This window comes from Equus caballus, chromosome 2 (genome assembly GCF_041296265.1).
Source record: "Equus caballus isolate H_3958 breed thoroughbred chromosome 2, TB-T2T, whole genome shotgun sequence".
In the NCBI taxonomy this organism is placed as follows: domain Eukaryota; kingdom Metazoa; phylum Chordata; class Mammalia; order Perissodactyla; family Equidae; genus Equus; species Equus caballus.
In genome coordinates this window covers 15139945-15167189 of record NC_091685.1, presented here as the reverse complement: position 1 = coordinate 15167189, position 27245 = coordinate 15139945, and the positions used below count along the sequence as shown (strand labels likewise).

Below are 27245 nucleotides of genomic sequence, written 5' to 3'. Positions count from 1 at the left end.
GCCTGGGAAAAAACAATTTACGTTTGTAAAGCTTCTGTGAGGAATAAGTGGATTTTCAGGGAAGGTCCCTCCAGGCAAGAGGGAATAGAGCAAAAACCTCCCCAATGAGTTTATAATCTCTCCCTGGACTCCCTAAATTTTGCATCTGGGGTAACATTAAGCCCACTGTCCCTCTCTAATTTCCCTTGTCCTTAAGTGGACAGAGTCTCCTTTCCTTGAGATCAGCCAAGACAGGATATAGTTTTCCAAAATGAACTTTATTAGAAACAAGGAGAAAAGGGAAATCAAGAGGTATAAAAATACAAAAGAACAGAAATGAATGGTCATAAAACAGTATTCTTCCCCTTCCCAGGATAATTTCAATCGACCTCAGGGGCTCTAACCGACACAGTTGCCAGATGGCTGGATGCAGGTTCATTTCCTCCTTCTCAAGTCTCTTTCTCACCCTGAGATTCTCCACTTTTCAATTTTTGAGTCTCTACTTCTTCCACCTTTCCTCCCTTTTTTTCCTTTACTCTCTAGGGCTCCTGTCACTTCCACAGCCTGGGAGGATCATGGCTGATTCCTGGTGGATAGTTCATCCCTCAGTAATAAATTTTAAAAATTAAAACTAACATTTGTTGAAAGATTACTATATGCTGGGCTCTATACTAAGCACTTTTCATATATTGTCATATTTAATCACTACAACTTCCCTGTAAGGAAGAGATACTTAAAGTACTTTACTCCTGAAAGTAGTAAAATGACTTGCAGAAATTCACAGTTTCTAGTAATTGGAAAAAGCAAGTCTCTCCTCCTGTTCTGTCTGGCACTAAGTCCAGGCCCTTGACCAGTGTGCTGGATCTTCACAATTGTCTCTGTTCCAACCACATCACCAGAGACACTGCAGTGGTCCGAGCACCCTGTTGCCTCCCATGGGGCGAGGGTAAAGAGTAGGCATTACGGAATCAGCTCTTCCAGCTTTATGGAATCAACACCTCAGGGAGTTGGTGAGGGTGAGTCCTGCTTTGTTCAGCTCCCCAGGTCTTCAGCTTTAAAATCTCACTCTGCCCTGTCCCATCAATTTGAGGAAAGCCTTTTTGACGTCCTTGTTCCTCAGACTGTAGATGACAGGGTTGAGGAAGGCTGTGGTGACGTTATAGAAAAGGGCCATTTTCTTGCCACTGTTTGACAAGGGGTCAGAGCCAGGGCTCATGTACATGATGATGCAGGGAATGGCAAACATGGTGACCACGGTGATGTGGGAGGCACAGGTGGAGAAGGCCTTGATCCGTCCCTGAGCTGAGCGGATCTTCATGATGTTGGCAAAGATGTTGACATAGACAACAACAACCAGGGAGAGTGGGACCACGATGACATTGACCCCTACAATGAAGTCTACCAAGTCATTGAGGGATGTGTCTGCACAGGCCAGCTTCAGAATGGCAGGAACCTCACAAAAGTAGTGGTCAATTTCATTAGGACCACAATAGGGCAAGCGCATAGCAAAGAAGGTATCACATAGGCCACCCACCACACCATAGGCTGCACAGATGCCCACCATGAGGAGGCACACCCAGCGGCTCATGATGACTTTATATCGGAGAGGGTGGCAGATGGCCATGTACCTGTCCACGGACATGATGGAGAAAAGCCAGGACTCAGTGATCCCAAAGAGGAGGCAGGTGTACATCTGGGCCACACATCTAGCTAAAGAGATGGCCCTCTTCTTGCTGAGAATATGCACGAGCATCTGAGGCACAGTAGTGGTGGTGTAGCACACGTCCAGCATGGAGAGGACACTGATGAAAAAGTACATGGGCGTGTGGAGGCAAGAGTCCTGGTGGATGAGGATGATGAGGAGGCTGTTGCTCACAAGGATCATCAGGTAAAAGACTAGAAAGAAGGTGAAGAGCAGAGGATTGGCCCTGGGGTTGGGGGCAAAGCCCAAGAGAATGAATTCTGTCACTGTGGACTGGTTGAGCTCCTTCATTGTGATCTGCCTGTTTAAAGAGTTTTGGGGGATATGTAATTTACTGAGGGTCTGTGCCAAGGGCATGTAAGGAATTTTCACACCCATTGTTTCCTTCATATTTCCTAACAGAAAGTTTGAATTGGTGGATGGAGGCACCAGGCATGTGTCCCCAAAGTAGTTTGAATGGTATTGGGGTTTGGTTCAGGATTTACTGGAGGGTCATGGTGGTGGAAATGGGGAAGGCCGAGTCAGGGAAGTGCTGTGTGCTGTGTGCCATCCTGGCCTGTAGGTGCCTGTTCCTTCTCCTAACATAGCCTCACTTTTCTCTCTATTATTCACCCCATTTTCTGTTTTGTCTTGGGACAACAGAGGTTGCTAAGTATTCTTTTAAGATTAGGATTAGCTTTAGGGTTGTTACATTAATTATTTGGGTTCAGGTTTTTATCACTGTTAGGATTAGGATGAAGGTTAGATTGGGGATTAAAACAATCCTATGTATGATAAAAGTTAGACTTAAGATTTAAGCTTTAGCTTTTCCTGGTGGATGAGACTTCACTCATATTCATCAATTATGTCATTCATTCAACATATTTTTGCCAAATGTTTACTATATATTATAAATCAGAGGGGCAAGGAAGTGTTATAAATAATCTGGGTCGAAAAGTGACTTTACGCTGTCTGCTAAGGTAAATTCTAAATATGTTAGAGTTAAGCGCAAAAAATAAAACTATAATGCAGCCTAGGGGAAAATATATAGGTGAATATTTATTTTACAGTGGGACAGAGAAAGGCTTTTGAAGCATAACCTGAATGTTTCAAGTCCTTCAGCCTCATGGGGATGTCCCTTTTCCCTTTAATATCCAAATAAAGCATCATAGCTCCTCATCAGGCTCCTGTAAGAAGTCCAATAGCTTCCCCAATAGTTTTGAGAGTCCTTGTGCATCCTGATCACTTTCCTTGACCTCGCTCACTGCCTTGCCTTGTGAGTGGACTGACCTCTTCAATGCTTCATCCCTATTCTCTTTCTCCTTTATGCCCCAAAACTCCTCCAAACCAGGTTGATATTTCTAAGACTTGTCCTGAAGGTATGATAACTCACAAGGCGGCACAGAACAGAACACCATGAAAACCAAGTATTTTAGGGACTCTCAAGTCCCTAAGCTATCTCTGCAGCAATGTTTCCTCTCTGGTTCCCAGCCAGCTGTCATATTACTGGTGTCTACTCTCCTTCCTGGACCCCCCCTCCCATCTCCCCTTGTCTCCCTGTTCTAGGACTCCTCATTCTTCTCACCTGGGCTGCCAGCCACCAACCCCAATTCCTCTCTCAGTCATTTCAAGCTTCATCCTGCATCAGAATCACCTGGAGGGCTTGTCAGGTGCTGCTGCGCCTCACACCCAGAGTGCTAGTTCAGTAGGTCTGGCATGGAATCTGAGAATTTGCATTTCTAACAAGTTCTCAGGTAATGCAGATACTGCCTGCCTTTGGGACCACACATTGAGAACCACTGATCTGCTCAACTGTGCAGAGAAAGTTGGCTTTCTCTCCATTTCCCTATGTCCATATTATGCCAAAGTTGCTCACATTCCTTCTGCTGAAATGTCATTATTTTTTTCCTTTCACGTGAGCATAAAAACAAAGAAATAATAAAGGAAAAGATGAATATTTTTGGTGATATAAAAAAGAAAATTTTCTCTAAGTTAAAAAACTAATGATGATTATAATATATATGGAAGACAAGTGATTAATGTCATCAGTGTAAAAGATATCTTTATACACTAAGTAAATATAAGCTATAAATAAAAATAAAAGATATCTTTATATGCTAAACATAAAGAAAAACACTAACCACCAAGAAGGAGATATGAGTAATCAATTGACAAAAAGAGATTCAAATGGCAATGAACTCACAAAAAAGTTTAAGCCTATAATAATTAACGATTGCCAGTTAAACCAACAATGGGATAATAGTTTTTAACCTATGCAACAGGGAAAAAATTCTCTTAAAATGATAATGCCTGATATTGGCCAGTTTACTGTCGAAAAGGAATTGTCATATATTGCTATGGGAAATAAATTACTATAGTCTTTCTGAAGGAAAATTTGGCAGTATGTAAATTCAGTTTTCAGAATTTTGCATAGGGAAAAACATCAGAGAATGGGGAGGGGTTTTCATCAAGGATGTTCATTGCAATATTATTTCTAACAGGGAAAACCAGAAACAACTTAAATGTCCTAAATCAGGAGACTTGTTAAATAAATTATGGTATATTGATATGGTGAATACCTTATAGCCTTTAAAATCATATTTTGGAGAGTACTTCACATTGTGGGGAAATGCTCCAATAGATTGGTATGTAAGAAAGCAGAATATGAAACTATGTATAAACTAATCCTAATAGTGTAAAGATTTATATGCCTAGACAAAAATTAGAAAGGAACACACCAAAATGTCAACAGTGGACATTTCTGATGATTGTATTTGTAGGTGATAGTTATTTGTAAAAGTTCTCTGAACTTTCCAAATTTTCCACAATAAACGAGTTAGTTTTATAAGAAGGAATAAAGTTCAAAATGATACTTTGAAGATGGAACGTGTAGGGATTTATGTAGACTAATTAGATAAAAGGGTGGCTAGGAGAGAGGAAGATCAAAGACGAAAAAAACACGTTGGACCTAGAGAAGCCCAGAGGAAAATGGAACGAGGAGCTTCTCCTACTGTCCCAGCTCAGCTCATCCACTGAGCTGCACGTGGGATCAGCTTCTGTAGTTTAATGAAAACACATTTCTGGGTTAGGCATCAGGTAAAAGTGTTTTGGGTAGGAGATTACCTGAAAGGTGACAACCTAGGCTGACTCCACGTATGTGGAGAAGTTAAGTTAGGAGACAGAATGGTAACTCGAACCAGAATGACTTAATCTAGGATGGAACCAGAGTAGCTCACAGAGGGGAAGAATGTGATGGTAAAGAAAAAGGGGACGAGCTTAGATTCTTGATTCCTGAGGCCGATAGACCTCTGGGACTGGAAAACCACAGAGAAGTGGGGCTAGACCTTGGGCCATCATAGCATGAGGCAGCATGACCTGAATCGGGGCACCAGACACCCATCCCAGCACCTGACTCCCATTCCAGACCTGAGCCCCATCCCGAGTTTGTGCTCATGGGAACACAGTTTGCTGTATGGCTTTGGGAAGTCAGCCAACCTCCGTGGCTCTCGTGATCTCATCTGTAGAACAAGGGTGGGGATAATCTGTAATGGATCCTCTAGGATGGACAGTCAACACTTTTCTATTTATGCCTAGATTGGGAGGTGAATGGGGTCAGGGGTGGGGCTGCAGAGATAGAACAATGGGTGCCAGTGCCCCCAATCCCACCCCTCCCTAGGTGCCTGGGCTAGACCGTGGTTACACATCCTCCAAGGAGGACTTTCAAGGCCGAAATAGGAGGGGAGGCATGCATGACTGAGGGGACGCCATCCTCTAGACGGCCTGCTCCCTGAGAAGAGAACTGGAAATGGGCGTTGGACTGGGTGGGTGTTGGAGAGCAAGAATGGAGTCTTACAGTTTCAGAGTTATACATTGTCAGGTTTTTAAAAACCCATGAACCTTTTGTCAAAGGCAGACTCCTGCAGGAGCTTAGAACCCACTCCACTCACACCCTCCTCACTCAGACACACGTGGCTCCCTGAGGCTGCTATTACTAGATAAAGGCTCTTTGAAGCTCAATTTGATAACCACTCATTTTATCAAAGCCCATTTTATCAAAGGAAGCGACTGCTCTAAGGTCACACAGCAAGAGTGTCTGAAGTGGAGTGAGCACCCAAGTGGCTTGACACCTAGTCTAGGCTCTTACACTGTCAGTTGCTGATCTCAGAGATGAGCCATGAGCCAGGAAATGGGACTTAGGGACGCAGGGAACCTGATGGTGCCAACTACATTCTGTCCCCAGCTCCTGAGAGATGGAGGCCCTTAAACAAGGGCCATGGTGACGAGAGGCAGCCAGTTCTTACCTCCAGATTGTATCCGCAGGCTGAGGGCAGAGGCAGCAGAGAAGATGCAGGAGACAGGCCTCTGACCCCCAGGACTCCTTGCCTTTTGATGAGTTTGTGTCTTTGTCCAGAGCGGAGTCTGGGGCTGGTTTCCACTCTCACTTTCCTTGGCTGGCTTGCTGTGTGTCTTATGGCAAGTTGCTTGGAGTCTCTGAACCTCAGGTCCTGACCCTGCTACAGCCAGGTTTGATGATGGTCTGTTACCAATGAGAAGACAGAAATGGGTTGTATGTTTGCCAGGTCCTGGTAGAAGTTTAGCCTCCGTCCCCAAGTTGGCCAGAGCTTGGGGCTGGGGTGCCAGCCTTGGTGCCTTGTTAGGATGTAATAGAAACCAGAGAAATATTGTTTGCTTTTTCACTTTGGGCTTTTATCTTTATCTCCTCCTCTCATATCTACTCACCTGCAGCCCAGGCTAGAAGATGAAAGACTCAGGATCGTTCTGAATTTCCACTTTTGCCCTTTACTGCCATGACTCTGAGAAGGTAATTGTGTCTTATCTGTAAAAACAGGAGGTTGATTGCAATAATATCTGATTCTGTCAGGTTCTGAAAATATATCTTTTCTCCTCCCTTCCCCTTTCTCTTGCCCTGTCCCTTATCACCAACACACACACCCTCCCCAGTGTCAGCACAGACCTGGCAGGGGCTAAGAATGATCCAGAGAAACAGTAAAACTAGAAAGCAAGAAAAGTAGAGAGAAAGATGGAAGGAGATGAGACGCCCCAGAAGGGAGAGAAGCACAAGCACAGGCGACAAGGAGGCAGAGAGGGGCACAGAGAAGAAGAATCTGGGGACACAGAAAAGAAGCCAGAAAGACAGATGCTGGGAGCACAATTGACATCAACAGGAGGAGGAGGATGGGGGCTCAGGATGAGGAAGGTGGAAGGTGGTTATTCCTTTCGTGGTTATCCTTTAAGAAGAGGAAAAAAGACGAAAGGAAAGAGGCATAGACATGTGGAGACCCAATGGGAGAGAGTCAGAGGGACAGAGAAGGTGAAGGCACAAAAGGAGACAGAGGCAGGGACAAAAAGGAGACAGGAAAGAATGCCTGAGATGCTGGGGAGGTGGGCTGTGAGCCAGGGCTGTGAGAAAGGGACACAGGAGAGCTGAGAAAGGGCAACTGAACCAACAAAGGGCCACAGAGACCAGACAGAGAGAGACAGAGGCAATCAGGGAGGGTGGAGAGAGGCAGGGCAAATCCAGTCTCTGGGAGCAAGAGAAGTAGATGGATGAGAGTCCAAGATCAAGAAGACAGCAGACAGACGAGATCTGGATAGAATGTGTGGTCTGAGGGAGTAGGAGGCGAGGGGATGCGCTGCAGTGGAGGATGGATGGGCAGAGAGACCCAGTTCAAGGAGGAGACCTAGAGAAATGGTGCAAGAAGAAAATCCCTGTCAACAGGCTGAGGAGGAGAGGAGAGAATCGGGGATGGAAGAGAGGGAGCACGCTGCAGGCAAATCCAGGGGCAGAGTGAGCAACACTCAGGAAAGTCAATAGGGAAAGAAAGGAAAGAGTGGGCTGAAGACCCGGTCAGAGAACCTCAGAGCCAGAGATACAGAAAGAGGAGGGAGAGATGCGACACAAACTTTGGAGGCAGGACAGAGCAGAAAATAGAAACAGAGGCAGAAAGAGGCAGATGGAGAAGGATGGAAAGCAAGAAAGAGAAAGGGAGATAATAACAGACCCAGAGGAAGAGAAGGAGCGGATGGACATGGAGAAAGAGAGAGAGAGAGAGGCAGAGACAGGCAGCCATGAGCACCCTCACACAGACATGGGGAAAGGGACAGAGCAGAGACAGACAGGCAGCCAGTGAGTGGGAAGTATGGACCCAGCTGGGCTCCTACCCAGAGCTCCCTGTGAGGCTGGGCCTGGGGGAGCCAGGAGCCTCGCTTGCTCCCCAGAATAGTTGGGGGCACTCCTGAGTTTATAACCCTGAGCTTATAACCCTGCCAGAAAGGGAATTGTGGGCAGGGCTCCCTCAGACTCAAGGGGCCACTCCTGTGTGGCACGTGGCCCCAGGGTCCTAGCAGGACAGTTTCTGTAGCCGCCTTCCTGCCCAGGGAGGAAGCACCAGGCTCCCAAGGAGGCACCTCACTCCCCAAGGACGCTCAGGCCTTGCCCTTCTGGAGGTCCGGCTGGGGGAGTCTGAGCCTGGGGACAGGAGTGCGGATGCTGGGGAGGGTGTGTGCTGGGGCTCAGACAGGGCTGTGAGGGCAGGTCTTTTCTCAGGTGCTCCTCCTTTCCCAGGAACAACAACAAAAATGAGGCATCCTGGGAAGTCAAGGGTGATGAAGGCCAAGAAGGTGTCTTCTCCTCCTGCCAGGTGGCGTCCCCAGGGCTGTTTCTTTCCGTAGGCGCTATAAGCAAATGTCTAAGGTCCTTGAGCTTTCATAGTCTACAGACAGCTTGGAGACCTGAAAGAAAAGATTATTGGCTCAAAACTAGGAATCCTGAAAAATAAAAGTTAGCAAATGTTTAAATCACTATTAAATGTAACATTTTATTAGTCAACTGCAACTCATTAAGCTCTTAGGTAGTTATATAGTAAGTGATGTATTAATCGTATGTAACGTGGGGTGTGGGTGCATTTTAATGTATCTTATAAAGTACGGTGCCCATGGGGGTCTTAACCTGCCCAGTGACTCTCAGGTCTCAGCCCTTGCAGGGAGTATTCTGGCATTTCAGATCACTTGGTGAGGACCTTTTCTCTTCTCATGGAGAGACATTTCCAGAACTGCAGCCCTGAGGACTTAAGACAGGAAACAGAAAGAACATGTATCCTGTAGGTTTGAGGCAGAGGAAGGCAGAAGACCTTGGAGGCCTCTCCTTGGATGTCTCCAGCCAAAGGGTCGGAGGAGTCCAGTCTGCCTGGAGGGCAAAGGAAACTTGCGGCTCCATCCTTTCCGAGCACCACAAGGCCACTTGCTCACAGATGGCTCAGCTGGAACTTGGCCCAATATGTCCCTGCAGGAGCCAGACTGGGGCTTGGGCAAAGTCAGGAGCCATACAGGGAGAGGCTGATGAGAGCTGAGCCCAAGAGCCTGGCCTCTGGGATGGGAGGGTTCCTTAGGCTGGGCCACCCGGGCTCAGTCAAGCCTGGCTCCTGGGTGTGGTAGGTCGTGGGATTCTGGAGCTGCGGGCCCTGGAGCCTCACTGCGCCCTGCACCCCATGGATGAAGTCTCTTCTCTCTCCTCCTTGCTGGCCACACCTCTGGCCACCTGAGGGCTGGGCACTTCCCCCTCGGTGACAGGCTCTGTCTCCTGTTTCCTGCCCTCTTGATCCTGACCCAGCACTGAGTCCCCTGCAGCACTGACCGGCCCACAGAGGCCTCGTCCTCCACTCGAGGGGAGCTCAGGATTTGGTGGTGTCCACATCCAGATAACTCTGACTTCGGCTCCGTCTAAGACCCTCAAGGCTGGAGGCCTTTGCCTGCCCCACAGGGAAGCTCCCATCCCAGGGGCCTCCTCACATCTCTGGGGGGCTGTTTCTTTTCCAGCATTTCTCTGGCTCAGCCTGGAATGCCCTCTCCCTGGCTGCTTACCCTGAGACTCAGGGACTCTAGGTCTGTGATCCACCTCCCTTCTCAGGCGGCAGGGCCTGAGTTCAACAACCAGGCTAATGATCCTGACATCAAATTCCAATGTGGGCTTTTTTCCCTACCACCAAGCAATTCTCTGACACCAGCTGGGTCTCCTATAATTCAACTCAATCTACCTGGGGATAGTGTCAGATCCCACAGGTGAAGGGCTCAGTCCTACAAGACCGTCCCTCCTCCCAGCCCTTCAGACACCAATCAGGAGTCCAGGTTGTCACCCGTGCTTCTGACCCGCTAGCCCCTCCGCGAGTTCAATTAATTTACCCCAGCATCTCACAGAACTGAGAAACATTTTACTTACTAGATTACCATTTGGTTATAAAAGGATATAACTCAGGAACAGCCAGATAGAAGAGATGCATAGGGCAAGGTATGTGGGGAGGTGGGTTGGGCTTCCATTCCCTCTCCAAATGCACAACTCTTCCCCCATCTCCACGTGACCACCAACCCAGAAGCTCTCCAAACCCATCCTTTTGGGTTTTATGTAGGCTTGATTACATAGGCGTGATTGATTAACTCATTGACCATTGGTGATTGAATTGACTCTCCAGCCCCTCTCCCTGTCCTGGAGGTTGAGGGTGGGACTGAAAGTTCTAACCCTTTACTCACAGGGTTGGCTCCACTGGTGACCAGCCCCCATCCTTAGGTTACCTAAGGGCTTTCCAAACGTCACCTCACTGACATAACAAAAGACACCTTTATGACTCTCCTTCCTTCGGAAATTCCAAGTGTTTTAGGAGCTCTGCCAGGAACCAGAAGACCAAATGTATATTCTTTATCAATCACAATATCACATAGGCTCTGTAGGCAGTAAGCTTTCAGGCAGCTGCTAGAGTCAACTTTCTAAGCTGCACCTCTGTCTTTGTTCCTCCCCTGCTGAAGGACCTTCAATGGTTCCCATTCATGGGATTCAGACTCAGATCCTCTGTCCAGCAGCCAAGCCCTTCCTGAGCTGACTCCTGCCTACCTCTCCAGCCTCCCCTCCTGCAGTTCTTTGACTCACACCTTGCACTCTGGGCAGCCTGAACCACCCGTAGATCCCCAGACAAGCTGCATCTCATGCTGCTGCCTCAGCCTAGGATGCTGCCACAGCCCACTCCCTGGAAAACACCCACTCCCCTGCCCTTCACAGCTCCTCCCTGACACTCTCATGCCTACCTGTCAGCTCTCCCTTCATGAGAACCCTCCATTGCTTTTTCTGTTCCTCTCTATTTGTGCCATGATTTCATTGTTTGACTGATTGATTTTACAGACACTCAAAGGTGCTGATAGTGTATCTGATGTTACTGGTCACTGGAGACAAAATGATGAACAAGACTTGGTCCTGACCCTGCCCATGCTGCCTGTGGACTGGTTGGGGGATGGAGCTGCACACAGGTGTCGTTTGTGCTTGGGGAAGGGTACACAAACAGTTATGTAGGAACACACAGGAGGATCTGCTGACTTTTTTTCTCTGAAAGATGCAGGAAAGAGTTCACAGAAGAGGCAATATTTGAGCTGGGTCTCAAAAGATGAACAGAAGTTTGATAGATCGAGAAGGCAGAGAAGGGCTATCCAGGTACAGGAAAGAGTGTGTGCAAAGATACAGAAAAAGGAAAGAAGATGGCCATGAATCCTCGCCTTCAGGCCATGTGAGGGTAGTAAGTGTCATTTTTGTCTGTATTTCTAGTGTCTAGCACAGAACTTGACACAGAGGAGCCAACAACAAGTACTAAGTGATTAAATGACCAAATGGTTCATTTGGGGGGTAAAAAGCTCTGTTACTCTGTCCCGTGTGAACAGAGCTTGAGAGATGTTACGCACGGGGCAAGGCATCCTGGTGGGAGGTGGGGAGAGGGTAGGATTCAAAGGAACAGCTTTGGAAAATTAGGTTTAGTTAAGCGCTCCCAGCCAGATCTCCAGTCCCTGAAGACACCTGCAGCTGTGCAGTGGCCCTCCTGTGTGCACCACTAATGGCTCAGGTCCATAGCCCTTTCTTAGATCTCTGTACTCAGCCTTGTAACTTGCTCCCTAAGGGTGGCTCCCTTCCAAATCCTACAAAGGGTGGCAAACATGATTTCCCAGGCAAAACCCCAGAGAAATGACAGAGGTTTTTTTTTTTTTTCTGATCAGCAAATTAGCTTATATGGAAAACAGCTGCCTCAACTCCTTTTTGAAAGAAGGCACTGTGTGAACAAACAAATAAAAATAGGAAATATTTTGCAAAAGTATACAAATAAAGTTCAGCATAGTGTGCACATAAAAAAAAATCTGTATTAATAAGTACAAGATTACCTATATCAGTGTTGCCCCAGAAAACTTAGGAGAAATAGTTTCTATCCACACTGCTTGACATATGTTTTCTCATTCAGCACTCACGACCTTGAGCAGGAGTTGCTGTCCCTATTTTACACGTGAGGAAACTGAAAACCAAGCCACAAAACTTGCCGGAAATTCTGGCAAATATCAAACTTTGGAAGAGAAGAAGCATGTGCCTCAAGGACAGCGACGACAGGTTCTCACGTAGAATAGAGGAGTGAACACAGCCTTCGAGGTTGGACAGAGAAGTTTGAGTCTTGTTTTCTCAATGGCTGGGTGGGGGCAAGTCAGTTTAGCTATCTGTGCCTGCTTTATTTATAAAATAAAGGCAATTTAACCTACTGGACAGGATTATTACAAGAATGAGATCAAGAATGTAGAGGTCAATGAGTGTGTGCTTCCTTTGGGAAAGGTCATCAAATATTATCACTTCACCCACCATCCAAATGTGCTCATGATTACAACTCGCCATTTCCTGCCTGATCTCCATTCATGTACCTCTTGGGCTGGCAGCTTTTTAAGGATCCTGCTCCCAGTAGTCACACCTTTGTGTGTCCCCCACTCTTCAAGTGTGGGACCTGGTATTTTCTTTTTAATGACTAGAATGGGACAAATGTGATTGGATATCACTTCTGAGATTTGGTTATACAAGACTGTAGACTTCCATTTTCCTTGAACTCTTTCTCTGGCTCTTATCAATTATTGGCTCTGATGAAGTATGTTGCCTTGTTGAGAGCTGCCCAATGCAGAAGCCCATGTGGCAAGGAACTGAGAGTGACCACTGGGCAGCAGGCAATGAGGAACTGAGACCATGGGTCCAACAGCCCCTGAGGAACTGACTCTGCCAACAATCACATGAGAGAGTGGACTCCATGATATCGGCTGCAGACCCGAGATTCAGCAGAGCAAGAGTTAATTACATAGAGTTGAATGAACTAATGAGGTTTTTTGTTTGGATCATCATTGCTATTATTTATTTATTTTTCAAATTAGATATATTCTGATTTGTTTTCTTCCCTTGCATGTATTTTTTTATTGAGTTCATAATAGTTACATCATTGTGAAATTTCAGTTGTACATTATTGCTTGTCTGTCACCACATAAGTGCTCCCCTTCACCCCCTGTGCCCATCCCTCACCCCACTTTCCCTGGTAACCACTGAACTGTTTTCTTTGTTCATGTGTTGGTTTATTTTCCACATATGAGTGAAATCATATGGTGTTTTTCTTTCTCAGTCTGGCTTATTTCGCTAAGCATAATACCCTCCAGTTCCATCCATGTTGTTGCAAACGGGATGAATTTGTCTTTTTTTATGGCTGAGCAGTATTCTATTGTATATATACACCACATCTTCTTTATCCATTCATCAGTCGATGGGCACTTGGATTGTTTCCATGTCTTGGCTATTGCGAATAGTGCTGCAGCAAACATAGGGGTACATATGTTACTTTGGATTGTTGATTTCAAGTTGTTTGGGTAGATACCCAGGAGTGGGATAGCTGGGTCATACGGTATTTCTATTTTTAGTTTTTGAGGAATCTCCATATTGTTTTCCATAGTGGCTGCACCAGTTGTCATTTCCATCAGCAGTGTATGAGGGTTCCCTTTTCTCCACACCCTCTCCAACATTTGTTATTTTTAGTCTTAGTGATTATAGCCATTTTAACAGGGGTAAGGTAGTATCTTAGCGTAGTTTTGATTTGCATTTCCCTGATGATTAGTGATGTTGAACATCTTTTCAGGTGTTTATGGCCATCTGTATATCTTCTTTGGAAAAATGTGTTCATATCCTCTGCCCATTTTTTGATTGGGTTGTTTGTTTTTTTGTTGATCAGTTGTGTGAGTTCCTTATACGTTAACGGAAATTAACCTCTTGCTGGATATATGATTTGCAAATATTTTCTCCAAATTGGTGGGTTGTCTTTTTGTTTTTATCCTACTTTCTTTTGCCCTGCAGAAGCTCTTTAGTTGGATGAAGTCCCACTTGTTTATTTTTTCTTTTGTTTCCCTTGTCTGAGAAGACACGGTATTTGAAAAGAGCCTTTTAAGTTCGATGTCAAAGAGTGTACTACCTGTATTATCTTCGTGGAGTTTTATGGTTTCAGGACTTATCTTCAAGTCTTTGATCCATTTTGAGTTTATTTTTGTGTATGGTGTGAGACAACATCTGTTTTCATTCTTTTGCATGTGGCTGTTAAGTTTTTCCAACACCATTTATTGAAAAGATGATCTTTCCTCCATTCTATGTTCCTGGCACCTGTGTCAAAGTTTAGCTGTCCATAGATGTGTGGTTTTATTTCTGGGCTTTCAGTTCTGTTCCGTTGATCTGTGTGCCTGTTTTTGTACCAGTACCATGCAGTTTTGATCACTATGGCTTTGTGGTACATTTTGAAGTCAGGGATTGTGATGCCTCCAGCTTTGTTCTTTTTTCTCAGGATTGCTTTAGCAATTCGGGATCTTTGGTTACCCCATATGAATTTTAGGATTCTTTGTTCTATTTCCGTGAAGATGGGATTCTGATTGGGATTGCATTGAATCTGTAGACTGCTTTGGGTAGTATGGACATTTTAGTTCTTCATTCTTCCAACCCACGTGCATGGAATCTCTTTCCATCTCTTTATGTCATCACCTATTTCTTTCAATAATGTCTTATAGTTTTCATTGTATAAGTCCTTTGCCTCCTTGGTTAAATTTATTCCTAGATACTTTATTCTTTTTGTTGCGGTTGTAAATGGAATTGTATTCTTGAGTTCTCTTTCTGTAAGTTCATTATTAGAGTACAGAAATGCAACTGAGTTTTGTAAGTTGATTTTGTACCCTGCAACTTTACTGTAGTTGTTAATTATTTCTAATAGTTTTCCCATGGATTCTTTAGGGTTTCCTATGTATAAGGTCATGTCATCTGCAAACAGCGAAAGTTTCACGTCTTCACTCCATATTTGGATTCCTTTTATTCCTTTCTCTAATTGTGCTGGCCAAAACCTCTAGTACTATGTTGAATTAGAGTGGTGATAGTGGGCATCCTTGTATTGTTCCTGTTCTTAGAGGGATGGCGTTCAGTTTTTCCCCATTGCTGTGGTTTTGTGATATATGGCTAGTATTATGTTGAGGTAATTTCCTTCTGTCCCCATTTTGTTGAGTTTTTTTTTTTTTTTTTTGAGGAAGATTAGCCCTGAGCTAACATCTGCTGCCAATTCTCCTCTTTTTGCTGAGGAAGACTGGCCCTGGGCTAACATCTGTGTCCATCTTCTTCTACTTGATATGTGGGACGCCTGCCACAGCATGGCTTGCCAAGTGGTGCCATGTCCACACCCGGGATCCAAACTGGTGAGCCCCAGGCTGCCGAAGTAGAATGTGCGAACTTAACCACTGTGCCACTGGGCCAGCCCCAGTTGAGAGTTTTTATCATAAATGGCTCTTTGATCTTGTCAAATGCTTTCTCTGCATCTATTGAGATGATCATGTGGTTTTTATTCCCCATTTTGTTAAAATGGTGTATCACCTTGATTGATTTGCAGATATTGAAGCATCCCTGTGTCCCCGGTATAAATCCCACTTGATCACTATGTGTGATCTTTTTGATGTATTGCTGTATTCGGGTTGCCAATATTTTGTTGAGGATTTTTGCGTCTATGTTCATCAGTGATATTGGCCTGTAGTTTTCCTTTTTTGTGTTGTCCTTGTCAGACTTTGGTATCAAAGTGATTTTGGCCTTGTAGAATGTGTTACGAAGGCTTCCATCTTCCCTAATTTTTTGGAATAGCCTGAAAAGGATAGGTATTAAATCCTCTCTGAAAGTTTGGTAGAATTCTTCAGGGAAGCCATCCGGTCCTGGGCTTTTATTTTGGGGGATGATTTTGATTACTGTTTCAATCTCTTTACTTGTGATAGTCTATTCAGATTCTCTATTTCTCCTTGATTCAGCTTTGGGAGGTTGTAAGAGGCTAAGAATTTATCTATTTCCTCTAGATTGTCCATTTTCTTGGCATACAGCTTTTCATAGTATTCTCTTATGATTCGTTGTATTTATGTAGTATCTTGTTATTTCTCCTCTTACCTTTCTAATTTTATTTTTCTGAGCTTTCTCTCTTTTTTTCTTTGTAAGTCTGGCTAGTGGTTTGTCAATTTTGTTTATCCTCAAAGAATCAGCTCTTTGTTTCGTTGATCTTTTCTACTGCCTTTGTTGTTTCAATAGCATTTATATCTTCTCTGATTTTTATTATTTCTCTCCTTCTGCTGACTTTGAGCTTTGTTTGTTCTTCTTTTTCTAATTCAGTTGGGTGTAGTTTGAGATTGCTTATTTGGTATTTTTCTTGTTTGCTAAAATGAGCCTGTATTATGGTGAATTTCCCTCTTAATATGGCTTTTACTGCATCCCATATGAGTTGGTATGGTATGTTTTCATTTTCATTTGTCTCCAGATATTTTTTGATTTCTCCTTTAATTTCTTCAATGATCCATTTGTTTTTCAATAGCATGTTTAGTCTCCACATCCTTGTCCATTTCTCAGCTTTTTTCTTGTAATTAATTTCTAGCTTCATAGGAGTGTGATCAGAAAAGATGCTTGTTATTATTTAAATCTTCTTAAATTTATTGAGGCTTGCCTTGTTTCCCAACATATAGTCTATCCTTGAGAATGTTCCATGTGTACTTGAGAAGAATGTGTATTCCGTTATTTTTGGATGGAATGTTCTATATATGTCTATTAAGTCCAACTGGTCTAGTTTTTCATTTAATTCCACTGTTTCCTTGTTGATTTTCCATCTGGATTATGTATCCTATGATGTGAGCAGCGTGTTGAGGTCCCCTACTATTATTGTGCTATTATTAATATCATCTTTTAGGTTTGTTAACAGTTGCTTTATGTTTTTTGGGCTCCTGTGTTGAGTGCATAGATATTTATAAGTGCTATGTCTTCTTGGTGGAGTGTCCGGTTAATCATTATGTACTGCCCCTCTTTGTCTCTCTTTACCTGCCTTACCTTGAAATCTACTTTGTTAGATATAAGTATTGTGACACCTGCTTTCTTTTCTTTGCCATTAGCTTGGAGTATCATCTTCCATCCCTTTGCTCTGAGCTTGTGTTTGTTGTTGGAGCTGAGATGTGTTTCCTGGAGGCAGCATATTGTTGGGTCTTGTTCTTTAATCCATCTCGCTGCTCTGTGTCTTTTTATTGGAGAATTCAATCCATTTACGTTTAGGATGATTATTGATATATGAGGCCTTAATGCTGCCATTTTATCACTCGTTTTCTGGTTCTCCTGCATGTCCTTTGTTTCTCATCCTGTGTATTTTGGTTTAACAATTGAGTTAGGTAGTTTTTTTATGTTGTGTTTCTTTGTTTTCTCCTTATTTATTATTTGTGTCTCTGTTCTGCTTTTTTGTTTAGTGGTTACCATGAGGTTTATATTCAAAATCTCATAGATAAGATAGTCCATTTTCTGATGGCCTCTTATTTCCTTAGATTAAACTGATCCAGTCCCTTTGATATCAAACCTGAAGTGAGTTTGCTCACCCATTGCACAGCAAGCCAATCTCTGACACTGGGGGTAGTGGAAGAAAGTAGGAATTTTATTGTTGCACAGTTCTGAGCAAGGAGAAAGGGCAGCTAACGCTGAAATTTCAAACTCCCCAAAAAGCTAAAAGGAAGGGTTTTTATTTGGGGTTTTAGGTAGGGGTGGGGGAGCATATGGTCTTGCTGGTTGGAGCTTTCCCATCAGCCTGTCTTTGGCCTTGAGACTACTTGCAGAGAGGAGGGAGCCTGTGGCCTTGCTGGTCAGCAGCTTTCCCACCAGCCTGTATCTCATTGTGGGGAGGAGATAGTCCAGGTGCTTGTCCTTGGCAGTGTCTGTCTCCATGGAGGATAGTGGATTCTGGAGCCAGCAAGCCAGGGAGTAAGCAGGGAGTGAGTGTTTTGGTTTTAACCCCATATAGGCTGGGTTTAATGTAGGGAAATTGACATCAGGGCTGGTATCACCTTTCCTCTTCCCCTCCTAAGTTGTTTTTCTCACATCTTATTCCATCTTGCATTGTGAGTTTGTGATTAAAATGACAAGATTATCTCTGTTTTTGGTGTTTTCTTTCCCTTTATCTTTAATGCTATTCTTGAGTGTTTGCTAACCTAGTCTGATGTATAGCTACAATTTTCTGACTTTGTCTACCTATTTACCTCCTTACTCCATGCTTTTTAACTCCTTTCTTACTTTTTTTTCCAGGTATGAGGGCCTTCTTAAGGATTTCTTGTGTGGGGGGGTGTGGGTGTCTTGTGGCAATGAACTCCCTTAACTTTTGTTTATCTGGCAAAGTTTTTATTTCTCCATCATATCTGAAGGATATTTTCACTGGATAGAGTATTCTTGGCTGAAAGTTTTTGTCCTTCAAAGAGTTGAATATGTCATTTCAGTCGCTCCTAGCCCATAAGGTTTCTGCAGAGAAATCCACGGAAAACCTGATGGGGGTTCCTTTGTAGGTTATTTTCTTCTGCCTTGCTGCCCTTAGTATTTTTTCTTTGTCATTCACTTTTGCCAGTTCCACTACTATCTGCCTTGCTGTAGGTCTTTTTACATTGACGTATTGAGGACATCTGATAGCCTCTGCCACATGGATTTCCATCTTTTTCCCTAGGTTTTGGAAGTTCTCTGCTATTACTTCTTTGAACAAGCTTTCTACTCCATTCTCCTTCTCTTCTCCCTCTGGAACACCTATAATTCTTATGTTGCATTTCCTAATTGAGTTGGATATTTCTCAGAGACTTTCTTCATTCCGTTTTAGTCCTCTCTCTCTCTCTCCTCCTCTATCCGGAGCATTTCAACATGTCTATCCTCGATTATGCTGATTCGCTCCTCTATGGTGTCTGCTCGAGTGTTCAGGGAATCCATATTTTGTCCATTGTGTCTTTCATCTCCAATATTTCTGATTGATTCTTCTTTATAGTTTCAATCTCTTTTGTAAAGTAGCTTCTGAACTCATTGACTTGTTTCTCTACATTCTCTTTTAACTTGTTGAGTTTTTTGATGATGGCTATTTTGAATTTTCTGTCATTTAGATTACGTATTTCTGTGTCTTCAGGACTGAGGTACTGGGTACTTGTCATTTTCTCTCTGGTCTGGAGATTTAATATAATTTTTCACATTGCTAGAAGGCGCGGCTCTGTTTTTGTGCATGGTGGTATTATTTGGTTGCAGTTACCAGCGATTGCCACTGGGTGGGGGTCAAGAGCTGCATATTCTGAGCCCTGTGCCTTCACAGTTGGTGGAGCTGTGCTGGGGTGGGTGGGGGCAGGGGGGTGAGAGGGCGGGGCGGGGGGGCGCTTTCTTCTGCGTGCTCTCAGGGGTTTCTCACCGTGCCCTTGCTATCTGCTCTCCTGGGATGTTGCCTTGATGAGGTCACCCCGTGTTAGCTTTCACTTTGGTAGGGGCTTTCCTCTAGGCTGTGGGGCCCCTTGGGGGTCTTTAATGTTTCAGTGAACAAACGTCCCCTCATCTGTTACTTCCCTCTCAGAGGCTGCCTGTGGTCCTGGATCCCAGTCTTTAGCAGAGAGAGTGAAGTATTCTCCTACCCCATTCCATCTCCTCTGAGGGGGGCTCCAGCCTCCCTGTCCTCCATTGTATGGCTGTGTGGGTCTCTCAGACATCTTTTGTGTTGTGTTTGGATGTGCTCTGTTGGAGTATGAATGTCTTTTTCATTGTGTGGTGGAGAGGAAAGATTACCAGGAAAGCTCACTCTGCCATGATGCTAACGTCACTCCCCCTTCCACCTTGGGGTGGGTGCTGGCCCAGTGGTGGCCAGGTGGTTTCTGGAGCTGAGACTGACCCACTGTTCTAAGGGAGCTGCCTCCTGGAACCTGGGCCCCCAGCACCTGCTGCTATTATTTTTAATGTTCTGGGTTTTTGCACATATAAGGAAATCCTCTCTTTCCTCTCAAGCTATCTCTAACACTCAGTTTAGTAGAGCCTGTTTTTGTAAACTGAAATGAAACATTTTGAACTGACACCTAATTCTTATTAACTCACCAGAATTCAGAAACTCAAATTAGCCTCCTTACTTTTCATAACAACGCAGTTATTAGCATACCTTCAATAAGAATCCGTTTTCTTTCTAACCAGAATAGACTTGGTCAAATTGATTGTATAAAACCAAGTTTGTATTTGACAGTTATTGTTTCTTAGTCAGGCACAACAAGCTACTATTTAGTAGCAAGCGTTGACTTTATTGTGAAGTCAATCTCTACAGAGCCCTCCCAGGAAAGCTGATGTGGTGTCTGGCTTCCAAGATCCCAGTCTTACAGATGGTAAGGAATATCACCTGCTGGCCAGCAGGAACCTTAGCAAATTTGGAGGCCTTGCTAGGAGAGGAATTCACCCAAGTTGACTACTGCATGGAAAATGGAAAGAAGAGAATTTCTTGGGCTGGTTTTCCAGCCTCAGTATAGAAGTAATAGAGGATTTTAAAAGTCCAATTTGAGATTCCTTATGCAAAGTTCCAGGCAGAAGTTAATTCTGTGGCCTTGGAAGTGGTTCAATACTGCATGTCTGTAGATGAAGCCAGGTACCCAAGGGTTACTGTAAATATTCAATAAGAACATAATTACCCTTTGAACTTTTTCCCAACACAGATACAAATGAAGAGAATTTAATCTTGTTAATTTGCTGTTTTCTTGTTTAGCCTGAGGGGTGACTCAAGGGTCAAAGGATTTATGAACTTGTTTTACAGAAGAAAAAGAGCACCTTTAAGGAAGTTACAACCACCAGATAACCATCTCCCAGCTGCTGTTGATGCCCAGAAGTCAGATTGCCCCAGGGCTTATCTGGAGTGAAAGAAACATGGACTTCCCCTTTGTTTCTCTGAAACTCCTCCCCAAGCCCCTTAGCTCTATAAAGATCCCCTGCTTTCTTCTTTTGTTAGGGTCGACTTGGGAGAACCTATCCTCTGGCCTTCTTGTTTTGGCCAATTTGAATAAACCTTTCTCCATCTCCAAGCACTGGTGTCTCAGTGAATGGGTTATTGCACACTGGGCATACAAACTTGAGATTAAGAGGTTCAGTATCAGATTTGCAAAGCAAACTGAAGGAGGCATATATGGTTCACGTTCCTGTTGTACCTCCATACACAATGAGGCCAGACATAACGTGACCAGTTTTTTTGTGATCAAGAACAATCTTATACTACTCAGCCATAAAAAAAAAGACGAAATTGTGACATTTGCAACAACATGGATGGACCTTGAGGGTATTATGCTAAGCAAAATGGGTCAGACAGAGAAAGACAAATATCATATTATTCCCTTCATATGTGGAAGACAAACAAGCACACATAGATAAGGAGAGTAGATTGGTGGTTACCAGAGGAGCAGGGGGTGGGAGGAGGGTGAAAGGGGACAAGGGGCACGTGTGTGTGGTGATGGATGGGAACTAGACATTTGATGGTGAAAACAAGATGCAGTCTATACAGAAGCTGAAATATAATGGTGTACACCTGAAATTTACACAATGTTATAAACCAATGTGACCTCAATAACAAAAGAAAGAATAATATTTGAAGGTTAAGTTCACAAAAGTGGATAATGTCAGAAAAAAATCATCTAAGACTTGCAAAAAAGCTGAAGGTCTTTCCTGGTGCCCTCTGGGTGCAGTGGTGGGTGTTGTCTGGCAGATCTTCTGAGGATCATATGACTTTATAAGTGTGGACTCCTTTAATTGACTTTCTATGGACAAGAGTATTTTACAGTTCTGCAGGTGTAGCTGTTAAGTTATAGAACACTGATAGCAGTGCAAATGATTTCCATCCATAGTAATACAAACTATTCCTATTCAAACAATGCAAATGAAATGTGTCCCATAGAGAATATAAACTTCTGTAAGTCAAATTCTCCTTTGAATTAGTCCTAACATCTTGCTGGTTCCTTCATGAATTAATGAGCTCAGTGAAATCTTTGATATATGTTCATTTAAGAAAAACCATAAAGGAAAAGATTCATAAGTTGTTTAAGAATTCTATTCATTAAAAGTCATTATTCTCTTCTCTTCTGTGCTGTTCATCGAAAGAAAATGCAAAGGGAGGCTGGCCCCATGGCCTAGTGTTAAAGTTTGGCATGCTCCACTTCAACGGCCCAGGTTCACGGGTTCAGATCCTGGGCACAGAACTACACCACTCATCAGCCATGCTGTAGCAGTGACCCACATGCAAAATAGAGGAAGATTTGCACAGACGTTAGCTCAGGGTGAATCTTCCTCAAGTAAAACGAGGAGGATTGGCAACAGATGTTAGCTGAGGGCCAGTCTTCCTCACCAAAAACAAAAAAAAAGAATAGTTTTCTGTAGTGAAAACAAATCAACACAGATAAATATTAAAACTTATTGTTGAGTGATTAAATCAAGTTACAGAAGAATACGTACTGTATAATTCAATTTTTAAAATAATGAAAACAAATAAATTGTTTAAGAATTATATTTCTTCAAAAATATTAGTAAAAGAAAAAATTTTTTAAACCCTGAAATAGAGACACTGAAGTGTTAACAGTAGTTATCTCCAGGGCTAAGACAATGGATGATTTTCATTTTCTTCTTTTTGTTTGCCTCTGATTTACAAAATTTTAAGAGTAAACATGCATTACTTTTGAAATAAAGAAAACAACTAATAAACTGAGAGAAGATATTTTCAATGCATGTAATAGACAAAGAATTAATATCCAAAATATATAATAAACTACAAATCAAGAAAAGACAAACAATATCTCACATTCATTGAACACTATTTGTTTTTCACGATCATAAATGCTTTACATGTATGATCTCATTTAATCCTTCCCACAACCTTCTGAGGTCCAGACTATGTTCTCATTAAGAGATGAGGAAACTGAGACTCAGAGAAGTTAGGTAACTTGCCTATCAACACTGAGTTAGAAAGGGGTAGAGCTGGGATTAGAACACAGAAGACTGATTCCTAGCTTACTTCACTCCATGACACTACCAACAATCTAATGGAAAGATGTCAAATTCACTAGCAACCAGGAAGTTACAAATGGAACAAAAAACAATGTTACCACTTTTCATCTATGAGATAGATAGGAACTTTAGAATATTTGAGATGGATAATATCCAGAGTTGATGAGAATGAAAGGTGTAGATAATTTATGAGTATCTAGTAAATTTGAAATTTCTTTGATTCTACAATCTTCCAAGTCCACTGCTATATGTAAATCCTCAAAAAAAATACTTATATATGGAGAAATGTCCAAAGCCATTAGTTGCAGAATTGTTAAAATATTGGAAAGTTTGGAAATTAACAAATGTTCAATAATAAAGAATTAGATAAATGAATGTGGTATATTCAAATGCTTGCTCAAGAGAATGAATTAGGACTATAATTACCAAATGAGTAGATGTTAGAAACACGGTGTTGAATTTTTTCAGAGTGATACTGATATCATGCTGCCATTATAAATTTTTAAACTCATTCAAGAAAATTTTGCATATTGCTTATGGATGTGATTGTATGTAAGCAAAAATTTACAAACACCAAATAGACTTCAATTGAATGATAGTGGTTGATTCAGAGGAGTTGGGAATATTCAAAGGGCACTTCAACTTTATCTCTAATTATCTAATCCTTTTTAAATAAAGGAAAAAAGACTCAGACTAAATATGGCAAAATATTAACAAGTGCTTGTTTTTGATGTGGCAAAATGGGGTCTTTGTTATGTTATTTTCTTTCTTTTTTGGGGGAGAGGAGAGAGGTTTGCCCTGAGCTAACATCCGTTGCCAATCCTCCTCTTTTTTTTTTTTCTTGAGAAACAGTCACTCTGAGCTAACATCTGTACCAATCTTCCTCTACTTTATATGTGAGATGCCTCCACAGCATGGCTGATGAGTGGAGTAGGTCTGCACCCAGGATCAGAACCCGTGAACCCAGGGAGCCAAAGCGGAGTACTTGGGACTTTAGTTGTGGTGCTGGCCCCTGTTATATTATTTTCTATGATCTCATTCTCTGTGTCTCTGTCTACTCTCTCTCTCTCTCTCCGCATACATATATATATGTAGGTAGCTATACATATAGAGATACACAGATATAGATACACATATACACAGTTATTTTTCTTTTGTGAAATATATATATATTTTTTCAAAATAAAAGTGAGATTTAAAATGTAAAACCAAGCAAGAGTGAGTTTCACAAGCTGAGTCCAGACAGATAAATTACTAGTCTTTTGTTACGCAGATACATCTAAAATAATTCTATCTTAGATTTTATAGCACCTAGTGCAAAAAGAAATGCTAAGTATTACTTGTAGGTGCACATGAGACAGTAATGCAAGAGAGAGTTCCTACATAATCTATCTACTCCTTGTGTCATTTTCACCCCTAAATCCTTTACACTGTAGACAAGCATGTGTGCTTGTTAAATATTTGGCTGTGATCACATTGAACTGACATGAACTTCCAGAGGTGAGGAGAGAATCCAGGAAAAGCAATAAAGCAATGCCCTTGAACCATAAGGACACAGTCATTGTAGAAGAAATCCTTTGCTTTCAATACTCAACTGAGTGAGTCGGGTGGTGGTAACTGAAAATTTTCCAATCAATGGGGAGACTTTTAGTTTAGGAGTGGCCACACCCTCTCTTGGTTGCTCACAGCCCCAGAAAGGTTCAGGCTGATCAGAACTGATGTATTTTCTGATGCCACGTGTGCCTTATCAAATCTGCTCACAATTCTGGACAACTTTGAAACATTCTGGATCACTGAGCTGTCCCTCTGTCGCCAAACACTTTCAGAAAGGCCCCCTTTACATCCTTGTTCCGGAGGCTATAGATGATGGGGTTGAGGAAGGCAGAGACTACGTTATAGAACAGTGCTAGCTTTTTGTCCCTCTCTGGGTCATACCAGGAGCCAGGCCTCATGTACATGATCATGGCTGGCCCATAGAACATGGTGACCACAGTGATGTGAGAAGCACACGTAGAGAAGGACTTAAGCCTTCCCTGGGATGAGCGGATTCTTAAGATGGAAGCAAAGATGCAGACATATGAGGCCAGGATGAGAGAGAGTGGGACCAAAAGCAGGATGAAACCCAAGATGAAGTCCACCTGGTCATTGAGGGATGTGTCTGCACAGGTTAATTTCAGAGCAGCAGGGACCTCACAGAAGAAGTGGTTTATCTCATGGGGGCCACAATAAGGCAGACGCTTGGTGAAGACAGTGTAGATCAGAGCCCCAGCTATGCTAATGAAACAACAGACTATGACCATCTTGATACAAATGGGATGGCTCATGAGTAGGGTATAGTGAAGGGGGAAACAAATGGCCACATACCTGTCAAGGGCCATAATGGCATAGAGGACACACTCAGCAATGCCTAGGACCAAGAAGATGAACATCTGGGCTACACAAGCTCCCCAGGAGATGGTCCTCCTTGGATGCGTCATATTAACCAAAATCTGAGGCACAGTTGTGGTGATATAGCTCACGTCCACCAAGGAGAGAATACTGAGAAAGAAGTACATGGGTGTGTGGAGGTGTGAATCCAGGTAGATCAGGGTGATGATCAGTCCGTTGCCCAAAAGGGTGATGAGATAGAGGAGGAGAAAGAAGGTGAACAGGGCCATTCTGATCTGTGATTCACTGGAGAAGCCAAGGAGGAGGAACTCGGACACAGAGCTCTGGTTCTGTTTGCCAAGGCCCTGCATGGTGATCTCCCAAATAAAGCGACAAAGAGTTCCCTATTCCGTCCTTGGCCTTGGGGGAGGGAGAACAGAGTTGACAGAAGCTGAGTCACACACACAGCACCTTGCACAGCAGCTTGCATAGATTTGGTCAAAACTTTGTTGAGTTGGATGAAAAGGGATAGGAAGCTAGGGCAGCTCTGGCACTGGGAAATAAATCAGAAGATCTGGATTCCTACATGTAATAGATTATAGAATGGCTGACGGCCCACATGCTCTTTTCTGGAAACCACCTTCACCTACAGATGGCAAGGCATTAGGGAGCCATGTTTCTAACAGGGGACCTAGCCAACCTCTGGCCACTGCCAAATTCTACTACCAGTGTACACTTGTCCCAATCTGGGGGACAATTCGCTGAGAATTTAAAATGATGACACTGAAAGTCTTTGTCAGTGGGCTGTGGATGCCTGAGGTACTATCAACCCCGAGCTGGTGTGGTGGTAACTCAAAGTCACAGGGGAGCTGATGCTAAAGAGAAGAAAAGTGAAGGCCTTGCAGAGATGATAAAAGAGCAGACATGCTGGGAAGCAGAGAGGAGAGACCTCACAGCCCTGAGCAAGTGAGAGAGTGAATCTGGTTCCTGACTTGCTACCCCAGTTCCCTTGATACCTGTCTGAGCTTTGTTTCCTGTGCTTGGATATCTGTGGGATTTTCTGTTGAATCCTTACAATGACCACCCATGACCACATGTTAAATTCAGCTCTTCCTGAATGTCCCACGGTTGTCACTTACCCAGCTGCGTGAGCTTGGGCAAGTCTCTTTGCCTCCACCAGCCTCAATTTCCCCATCTGTTAGATAGAGATGAAACATCTATGGCACAGTGTAGTGGCAAGGAGCATGTGAGATACTGTATGTCAAGAAATTTTGCAAAATATGAGACACTAGACAAGTAAAAGGGTCAGTATAAGTGGAACAATTTTGGAAATCAGAAGAGTGGGAGGCTGGTCCTGACCCTGCCCTTGATTTGCTGTGTGATCTTGGGTGCTATTGGACTTGAGCACTCCAAAGGACCCTTTCGACACTGCTATTCTTTCACACCAGAAATACCAGGCTGGAGACCTGTGATTGCATCAGTGCCAAAGCACCAAGGGGAGGGCTGAGCTGAACAGTCAGCTTAGCAGGATTGTGTTGCAGGAGATTCTCTCTGGGAGTTGGAGACATGAGACCAGAGCATAGGAGAGTACCTGGAGCATAGACTTGGGCGCCAACACATCTGAGCCTTGTACCCTCTTTATCTACTCCCAAGTCACTTAGCTTCCTATCAGTAATTGCTGCTCCGTAGTGGAGATTGTATGAAATATACCTGGTCTATTGAAAGTCCTCAATAAATGGTAGCAATTTAGGTAATGGGAAGGTGGGTGGCAGGAGGAGTGGAAGGAGAAGAGAGGAGCTATCATAGCATATTCAAACACCTAAGGTTCCTGAGGACAGGGCAGAAAACAAGATTATGAGGACTGATTGCCGCAGGATGTGGTGGAGGTCTGGAGGATGGAAAAGTTGTCTGAGCCTATATGGGCAAAACAAGATGGTGTGATATTTTTGTGCTGAGCTTTAGGGAACACCAATAATTGGATGAAGAAGAAAACTGTCCTAGGTCAGGAACGCTGGTGAAGGGAAGAGAAGAAGTAGGGAAGCT

At 43.4% G+C, this 27245-nt stretch overlaps 2 protein-coding genes across 3 annotated transcripts in view; both read right to left on the bottom strand.

The window, feature by feature from the left end:
- Positions 1 to 240: 240 nt before the first annotated feature.
- Positions 241 to 27245, bottom strand: part of OR13P2 (olfactory receptor family 13 subfamily P member 2) — a 115866-nt gene continuing 88861 nt past the window's right edge. The window contains exons 3-6 of one of the 2 annotated variants that reach the window (XM_070260160.1): positions 8090 to 8413; positions 6401 to 6497; positions 5962 to 6197; positions 241 to 1875 (exon numbers count right to left, since the gene is read on the bottom strand). In XM_070260160.1, the coding sequence (XP_070116261.1) occupies positions 1034 to 1864 (831 nt within the window). In that variant the 5' untranslated portion in view covers positions 1865 to 1875; positions 5962 to 6197; positions 6401 to 6497; positions 8090 to 8413 and the 3' untranslated portion in view covers positions 241 to 1033. Of the gene's footprint in view, positions 1973 to 5961; positions 6198 to 6400; positions 6498 to 8089; positions 8414 to 27245 lie in introns of those variants that run through there. The other variant, XM_001496973.4, reaches the window with a different exon arrangement.
- Positions 24626 to 25573, bottom strand: OR13P4 (olfactory receptor family 13 subfamily P member 4). The gene has a single exon (NM_001391261.1). The coding sequence runs from the start codon at positions 25571 to 25573 to the stop codon at positions 24626 to 24628; it is 948 nt and encodes a 315-aa protein (NP_001378190.1).

Bases quoted from the DNA above. Each gene is read 5' to 3' on its own strand.
- OR13P4 (NM_001391261.1), bottom strand. From the start codon at position 25,573: ATGCAGGGCCTTGGCAAACAGAACCAGAGCTCTGTGTCCGAGTTCCTC.